Here is an 8,954-nt window from a genome sequence, read left to right as displayed (position 1 = left end):
CTCATGCTCCCAGCCATGGGTGGTAATTAATGGGGTTGTATTAAATATTATACCTGCATGTAAACACACACCTTGCGCAATCCCTCCCTGATCGGTCTCACCAAGCATAGCTACTACTTGTCTGGGACCACGCCCTGTCCCCAGCTCTGTGCAATTTAACCTCTCCAGCATTTCTCCAAACCTTAAAGCACGGGGCGCATGTAATAGAACCATTACTCCCCAGAGCATTCATTTAAGGAACTCCCAAATAATGGCATTCCCTGCTCCCCCAGGCCCTGCCCAGAGCAGCCGCCTCCCTCCCGCCTGAGGCCCACAGGTGCTGAGTGCTGCTGGTGCCAGACAAGTGCCCAGAGCCCAGGACAGACCGTCCGGTGAGGGGCCTTCCCCCCCCACAGCGGCGCTGAGCTGGGTCCCTGAGGATCGGTCCTGGCCGGCCACAGGACTGGGGATTTGCTGGGTCTTTTGGCCCCTCCATCCCCTCCCCTCTCCTGTTACAGTAGCATTGGGGGAGGTGTGCGTGTGTGTGTGTGACGCAACGTACCCCTGTGTACACGCCCTGCACCTGATTGCAATAATCGTTGTAGAAATGATGCCTTGTGAGGGACCATTGGAAAACTCATAGTTTGCTGGCCATTATTGTCCTGGTAAACGATGTGTGTGGCAACGTTGTATGTGAAGTTGTAAGATGTCCCTGCGTGATGTTGTTAACACATAGTCCAAACCCTCCGGCCCTGCCCAAACGGTGGTTGGCAAATCACCCTGAGTCCTTGCCCCAGATGTGGGAAGCAGTGATGGTGGGAAAGGGTGGATCCCCATCACATGTTTTAAAGGCTTTTGGCCTGCTCCCTCCTATGCCACATTTCTGGTCTCATTGACTCCAGTGTCTGAAATGACACTGCAATAAGGACAAGGTGTGACTCTGGATTAACATGGGGAAGGTGGTGTCATTAGTTACTGTCACGCTGGCTGTAGCTGACAGAGGGGGGGCTGCTCTCTCTCACTTTCCACTCAAGGTGTCGGGTTTGAGTTTCTTGGGTCACACCAGTGTGATCTGGGAACGCTGGGCTGAGCAGCTCCTCTCCCCAGCAGGGTCTGTAACGAAGGTTTCTCCATGGCAAAGGTCCTTCTGTGCCCAGCCAGGGGGAGAGACTTTCTCCAGTGGCTGGAACTAGCCCCCTACAGTCGCCCCGGGCTCTGCCAACACCAGCCACTGAGCCAGAGACCTCAGGGAAAGTGCTGGGGTTGGGCAGGGAAGTGACTCTGTACAAATGTCCCGGGAGCCTCGGATTTCACAGCCCCTGGGAATGTGCTCCCTGGTTGTGAATGTCCCTGAGGGAGAGCTGGGAGCTGCCTGTACATCAGTGAAGCAGCTGCCCTCAGCTCCTGCCAGGATCTGTCCAGGGAGCAAACTGGAGGATTCAGGAGGGGAAGAGACTGGGCCCCTGTGGGGTTTGCGTTTTGTGTGTCTGAAGGGTAGAGGTGTCAGAAAGGGAAACAGGGGGAAGACTTGCACTATGTTGACCTCGGTACATTGACTATGGCTCAACGTTGCTTGGGGAGGGGGTGTTACCATGTTGGCATAATGGACAGTTTACATTGGCGGGAGAGAAATTTAATGCAGAGACACGCGGAATGAAGTCAATGCAATGCAGCTTATGTTGACCTCGTGTAGACCAGGTCTTTATAATGTAGAGCAGGCCTGGGAGGCTTTGATCCTACTGCTAATAATATCACTGTGGCAGAGCCTAGATTGTGACTTGCTACAGAAAACAGTCTGGTGGGGCCTCTGTGTGAAATGGGCAAAAGCCGCTTCTGAAATCTCTCCAACTGCTCTTTTCGTCCCGTCAGGCTACAGAACAACGTCCATGTTTTGATCCGGATCGTCCCACCCTTCCAGAGGAAAGACAATGGCTGCAGCAGAGGTAGCTGAGGTATGGGATTATCACAGAGCTGGTGGTGGGCTCTGGCTGGAGGGAGATGGGCAGTAAATGTACAGGAGGTGGGAGAGGACAGGACATATCCAGGGTGGGGAAGGGGAGGGGACAGACCTGGGACAAACTTGCCAGAACCAGTTCGGATGAGGCCCCACACTGAAGGAACAGTCTCCTGGGGTTTGGGCGTGGAACTTTCCCCTATTTGTGGAACAGGAAATAACCCCCTGGCCAGGGCTGCAAAAACTTCCCAGACTCCCAGTGCTGCAGCCCAAACTAATTGACACACGTCATTATTTAGCACTCTCCCAAACACTCTCATCTGCAACCTGCTTTGCCTTATTAATGTTCTACAATTCCAAGCTTCTAACATTTTTTTCCTGTCAACTTCCTCTTTCTTCCAGGTGTTAGTTTATGTATAATTTTATGGGGGGGGAGGTAGTGGGATTCCCGCCAGGAGGCTGTCCCTGACCCTGCCAGGGACTCAATTTCCTGTATCAGCCTCTGGCTAGTAGGTGTGTGATGAACATGAAGACCTTTCCCTCCATTGGGCAGCATGAGTGTCCCTCTTTTTCTCCCCTCAGTCTGGTGCCTCCTGACTGCTCAGGGTGGGAGTGGGACTGTGCTACCCTGTTTGTCCCCAAGCTTCCATTTTCCTGTTCCTGCTCTCCCATGAATCCTGGGCTTGTACTAAATTACTAAGTGGGGGCCTCTTGCTATTTCAGGGGCTGGTGACCTTCGAGGAGGTGGCTGTGTATTTCACCGAGTCAGAGTGGGCTCTGCTGGACCCCGCTCAGAGAGCCCTCTACAGAGATGTCATGGAGGAGAACTATGAGAATGTGACCTCACTGGGTAAGCATTCCTGTCCATTTGGTTTTTAGAAGCCGTGGGTTCTCTGAAGAACCTCTGTAGTAATAACTTGTCAAGCCAGCAGATCAGACTAGAGGCCCCATGATCTCTCTTGGTAGTTTGAAGTGCTCTCCACAGATTTCCAAACTTTGATGCCCATAATTCTGAGCTTTTTAACTGAATGAGCTGCATTTTGAAATCTTCAACACCCATCCACTGAAATACAGACAAATCCAAGTTGCTTTCGTTGAACTTTTCAGGTTTAATTAGAAAAGAAAACATTGGGCGAAATCGCTGGAAATCTTGAAATCTGTCAGAAAATTCTGATTCCAGTTTTTGCATCTATGTTCTAATCTCAACGCAGTGCGCTGTTCCACGTGGTGTGATAGTGATGTAAGCAGCAACTCAGAACTTAAAAATATCTTACAGTGGCGCTGGGACAATTTTTAAGGTGGGAGTGCTGAGCTGCGCCCCCTCTTGCCCCTGTCTGCACCCATCACTGCCCCATGCTGGGGTCAGTGGGCCACAGCTGGGGGTGGCTGCAGAGCCCTGGGCTGGTGGTCGGGACCCCAGGCTGGCAGCAGAGCCCCCCGGACCAGTGGCCAGGACTTGGGCCAGCAGCAGACTGAGATGGGCCGGCAGCCGGAACCTCAGCTGGCAGGTGGCCAGCAGCTGGAACCCCAGGCCAGCAGCGGAGCCCCTGGGTCCAATGGCCAGGGCCCAGGCAGTGTGAGTGCCACTGAAAATCAGCTCGTGTGCTGCCTTTGGCACGTGTGCCATAGGTTGCCTACTCCTGCTCTAGACCTTTACTACTCATACATGTGTAGACTGGTTCTGTGTCCTGTTCCCCTCCCCTTTGGCTTATGTCCCATCCCAGTATCATTTTTAGATGTACACAAATTTTAAATGACCAATGGCATAAAAAATGTTTTTTTAAACAATATATTTCATTTATCCTTATTGGATGCTTTAAAGTCCAGCCCCTGCCCTTTGCTTTCTCTCCGAGGGCTATGACCATTGCATGTGGGAATGATTCCAGTACATACCTCAGTTTCCCTCTGTACTATAGTCTGGGTATAAAGACCAGGACACACAAGGTGTTTTTGTTACATAGCTGTTACGGGTTCGCATAGAGAACTCTCTTGGAACTAAAAGCATGTCTACACTGCAACAGCTGAAAGTGGCCAGCCGAGAATTGCTCCATAGACCCAGCTGTGTCTAAAGTGGGGACTAGGCTGACCTAACTATGGCTACATCTACGCTAGAGAGTTTTGTCATTGCCGTGTGTGTTGATTAAAGCAGGTTCTTCTTTGGGCAATGGTCCCTGTTGAATTCCACTGAGGCTAATGCGCATGCGCTATGCTCCCAGAGCCAGAGCTTTTTATAGTAGTAGTGTCTGTGGGTTCACGTGTGCACCCTTGCGTTGCCTTGCAGTTTTGCGTGTGTCTCCAGTTCCCTCTCACTGCCACCTGGTCCAAGTGAGAGCTTCTGCTGTCCCCTCATCCCTTGTGATGCATTTTCTTTATTTAGTCAGGATGTAACCCACACAATTTAACACTTCCAGCCCCTCCCCGTCCTTGTGGGTACTCAGGGAGGAAAGAGGCCCAGCTTTACCACTCCCTGGGCTCAGGGCCGATATTCCTTCCTAGTGAACTCAGGGTGCTACAGGTCTGTAGGGCCCTTTCCCAATGAAAGAGCCTTACGCAGTCATATCCTTAAACACATGCATGTTTCTATTAGCATCAAATCAACAGAATACACACACCAAACATCTAATGCTCACCCCTCCCAGCAAATACAGCTGGACGTCTCGTCCGGGGCTCCGTCTTCTGCGCAGTACAGTCGTGCAGGGGTAAAAGTCCTGGCACCTTTGGTCTTGAGCTGTATCTCGGAGTTAAGATCCAACGATCCCATCTTCTGACCCCCATTACATAGTTAAAATGAGGATTTCTCTTATCTATGCTTCAACCAATTATAGCTATACAAAAACACTAGCCATTCATCTTCACAATACAGGGGTTCACACGCCTAAGACCGCCTATGCATTAGCTTTTGTATTTTTTTCAAAGTTAGTTAAAACTTCTCAAGGTCTACTCATCTTTGTGCTTTGTTAGTGGAATATACTGTCAGGGTAGAATTTCTTAACCAGCAGTAGGCTGGGACTCTCTGTCTATTTAAAGTACACTTTCTAACTATGTAAAATTTCTTTAGCAACAGCAAAACTTCTTACTTTTTATCATCAGACAGAAACTGCAGAAACTCAAGGCTAACTTATCCATTCTCTCCCCATTCTCATGACTTTGTGAATATCTATCTATCTCCAATGAGTAGGGCTGTAGCTGCAGCTAATACTTTTCTATCTGTCTGCCAAGGCTAAATTCCCCAGACTCCATAGTTTTGTTTGCAATGTATGGTGGCTGAGCCTACAAGATGGCTGTGGATTATGCTAAGTCCATACACAAGATAGCTGAGAGTCATGTCAAGTCCAAGCCTCTCATTAGAAGAACTTTGTTTTTTTATGTAGTAGTTTTCTTGTTTCTAACAAATGCCATAATGGCGTTTTCTCGCCAAATAATCCCCAACTCCCTGCGTCGCCCCCAGCAGCCGTGTCTGGGTACACTCTAGAGTCAGGATATTCCTGGTTTCTATAGAGATTTTTCTTGTTTCTGAAAGTTGTGCTATTCTCAGGATGCGGTTCCCCTCCAAACCCTCCTCGCCCCCATCTCTCCCTCCAGTGCTCAGGTCTGGATCCTGGATTATGACTAAGAGGACAGGATTCAAAGTCTGCACTTCCTGTTCTCATTTGTTCTGCCTCAACAACAAGCACCAGTGCTGTCTGTATTGCTTGTGGGAAGCCCACATCATATCCAGGTGCAGCATCTATCTCTGCTTCCGTGCCCCCACCCCCCTCACCCCCCTCCGTTTTAAGAAGCATCTCTTGGAAGTTGCCCTGGGCTGGGGTCGAAGCCTGGCCCAGGAACCTCCCCACTACATCGGACTGAACAGTCCAAGCGTGCACCTCCCACTGCGGCGCTTCAGTCCAGCTTTGCTAGCACCAGTGATACGGACCCTACGCTGGGGCCTAGTCATGAGTCACAGAAACATGCACATAGGCATAGCAGTGAGTCTTCCTCCAGGTCGAAGAAAGATGCTATGCCGTCCATGAGTTCTGGCCAAGGAGATGCACCCCGCTCCAAGAGCAACAAAAAGCAGCATGACTTGCTGGAGCTGCCAGTTCTAAGTATGGACTCTCACACCTCGGCATGGGCTATGCTAACATCCGGTGAACACCAGTTCTAAGACATTTCCCCTTTCTGGCCCCAGTTCCGTCCATAGACCTGGTGCCGTTGACTCCAAGGAGATTCACAGCTGTTCCACCCCGGGCTTCGTGAACTGTTTACTCTGGGAAGGATGAAGTTTCGGTGTGTCCTGGTTCCTGGTTCCCTCTCCTACTGAGAGGGCCCCATCCCCTGTATCCAACCAGCCAGCTCTTTGGCTGTGTTCTTGTGACACGACCTGCTCCATCAGCACCATCATTGTTGCCGGACTCTGGTTCCTCCTCTGAGTCTGAGGGCCTGGGTGTTACGTATGGTCCGCCGCTTCCATTCTGAAGATGTGACTCTCAGAAGGTCCCAATGGCACTGTGACAATACTGTCCCTTACCTCAATCCAGGAGCCACTGGTACCTGACTCCCTTGGGCACTAGCGCTGCAACAGCAGGATCCAACCAGGCTGGCCATATGGGAACTCATGGCCCCAATATTCTCCTTCAGAACAGTCCTGTTCAGCATGGGAATCCTCTCCTGTAGCACAGACCTGTCCTTCGCCAAGTAGGCGTTTGAAACCGGGATTGGATGATGCCCCAATCAGCCCGGCCCCGATGGTACTGACAGATCTGGAGGGATTTCTCTCGTCATCCCAAGACGAGGCTGTGTCATCGACTCTCTCCTCTCCCCCAGACTACTACTGTCAGTTTCAAGAGCTGCTATGAAGGACAGGTCACGCTCTTGAAATACAGTTGGAGGAGGTGCAGCACAGGCAGCACCGCCTGCTGGACATTTTGCACATGTTGGTACCAACCAGGGTGGCCCTATCAAACGAGGACACTCTCCAACAGACACATACTGTGTGCTGTCTCCTGCCCATGTGCACTCCCACCCCAAAAGGGGTAGAAAAGAGGTACAGTGTCCTCCCTCTGTGTACCCCAACGGTTCCAAGTTTCTATTCTCTCATCCTCTGCCCAATTCCCTGGTGATTCAAGCTGCTATAGAGTGAGCTAAATAGCACCCATGCTCCATCCCAGCTGACAAGGAAGGCAAGGGACTGGACCTTATGCTTGAAAGGTTTTCTGCATGGACAACCTCCAGTTCTGGATCTCAAACTACCTGGCAGTGATGGCCAAATACGACTTCTTATAGCGTGAGCTACCTCAACAGGATCATGCCCAATTCCTCTCAAGTCTAGAGGAAGGCAAGTTGGTAGCAAAGTCGATACTTCAGGCTGTGGTTGATTCAGCAGACACATCCTTGAGCGCGCATTTTGGCCACTGCAGTCGTCATGAGGAGGGAATCCTGGTTTCCCCAGAGAAGTGCAGAACACGATTGAAGATCTCCCTTTTGATGAATCGCACCTCTTCAATCAAAAGACTGATGACTCTGTGCACTCGCTGAAAGATTCCAGAGCCTCTCTGCGATCCTCAGGCATATATACTTCAGCTCCAAAGCAAACATTTTATCACCTGCCGTCTTCTCACAGTGTTACAGAATCTCCAGTTTTACCACCAACGGGCCTGTGAACCTTCTCAGAAACATCCTATAGTCCACAGAGCCCAGCCACCTGTTCTGACTGTGCAGTCATCCACACAACACCGTCTGTGCGTAAGCATTCAGAAATGTAGCTAGCAGAGAGCTGTCTCACTTCACCTGCGTCCCAAATCACATGCTTTGAATGAGGAACAGCAGCTTCACTTTCTTGATGTACGTAGGGCCCTGGTCTTTTACCTACAAAGGACAAAGCCATTCCAGAGATCTGCCTGACTATTTGTTGCCAAAGCAGAGAGAATTAAAGGGCAGGCCATATCCACCCAGAGAATCTTGAAGTGGGTGTCAGGGTGAATTGAGCTCTGCTCTCAGTTATCAGTATGGTCCCAATCTGGTGGGATATGGGCCCATTCCAAGAGAGTGCCAGCAATCGGCCATGTGGAGGTGGGTGCACATCTTTTCTTCTCATTATGCTACGAGTGTGGTTCTGTGGCAGACAGCTCATTTGGTGCAAAGATCCTCCACTTCACAGTTCCGTCGTCTTCCTTTCACCCTCCGCCTATCTAGGTACTGCTCGTTACTCACTCTCGATGGAATACAATAGGGACTGTCACTCGAAGAAGAAAAGGAGTCTTCTCTAGTACGTTATTCCCCTGCTCTGGAAGTGCTGATCTCTGTAGGGATATGATAGAGGTATATAAAATCATGAGTGATGTGGAGAAAGTGGATAAGGAAAAGTTATTTACTTGTTCCCAGAATACAAGAACTAGGGGTCACCAAATGAAATGAATGGGTGGCAGGTTTAAAACAAGTACAAGGAACTTTTTTCTTCACACAGCGCATGGTCAACTTGTGGAACTCCTTGCCTGAGGAGGTTCTGAAGGGTAGGACTATAACAGGGTTTAAAAGAGAACTGGATAAATTCATGGAGGTTAAGTCCGTTAATGGCTGTTAGCCAGGATGGGTAAGGAATGGTGTCCCTAGCCTCTGTTTGTCAGAGAATGGAGATGGATGGCAGGAGAGAGATCACTTTGATCATTGCCTGTTAGGCTCACTCCCTCTGGGGCACCTGGCATTGGCCACTGTCAGTAGACAGATACTGGGCAGGATGGACTTTTGGTCTGACCAAGTATGGCCGTTCTTATGGTAGGTTGTTTGTCAGTGTTCCAGGCTGGGAGCTACAACAGCAAAGCATTGTGAGGATTGCACTCCCAGAATGTGACACAAGTGTCCCAGAAATTCAAGTGATCTTGCTTGTTTTCTGTCACTTGTGCAGGGTTTCCAGTTTCCAAACCTGATGTGATCTCCTGGCTGGAACGAGGGGAGGAACCCTGGGTCCCAGACCTCCAGGACCCTGAGAAAAGAGAGATCCTGAGCGAGGCCTGCACAGGTGAGGAATCAGTTAAACCAACTC

At 50.3% G+C, this 8,954-nt stretch overlaps 3 protein-coding genes across 3 annotated transcripts in view; 1 reads left to right on the top strand and 2 right to left on the bottom strand.

Annotated features, from left to right (window-relative positions):
• LOC116824745 (uncharacterized) overlaps positions 1-8,954 on the bottom strand; it is an 864,335-nt gene that overhangs the window by 54,907 nt on the left and 800,474 nt on the right. The window lies entirely within an intron of this gene.
• Positions 1-8,954, bottom strand: part of LOC116824014 (uncharacterized) — a 585,485-nt gene that overhangs the window by 167,298 nt on the left and 409,233 nt on the right.
• Positions 1-8,954, top strand: part of LOC116823303 (uncharacterized) — a 703,657-nt gene that overhangs the window by 656,318 nt on the left and 38,385 nt on the right. The window contains 1 exon segment of the mRNA XM_075070438.1: positions 8,817-8,930. Coding sequence (XP_074926539.1) covers positions 8,817-8,930 — 114 coding nt within the window.

Source organism: Chelonoidis abingdonii, chromosome 11 (genome assembly GCF_003597395.2).
Source record: "Chelonoidis abingdonii isolate Lonesome George chromosome 11, CheloAbing_2.0, whole genome shotgun sequence".
NCBI classification, from domain to species: Eukaryota; Metazoa; Chordata; order Testudines; family Testudinidae; genus Chelonoidis; species Chelonoidis abingdonii.
This window is presented reverse-complemented; position numbering and strand designations above follow the sequence as displayed.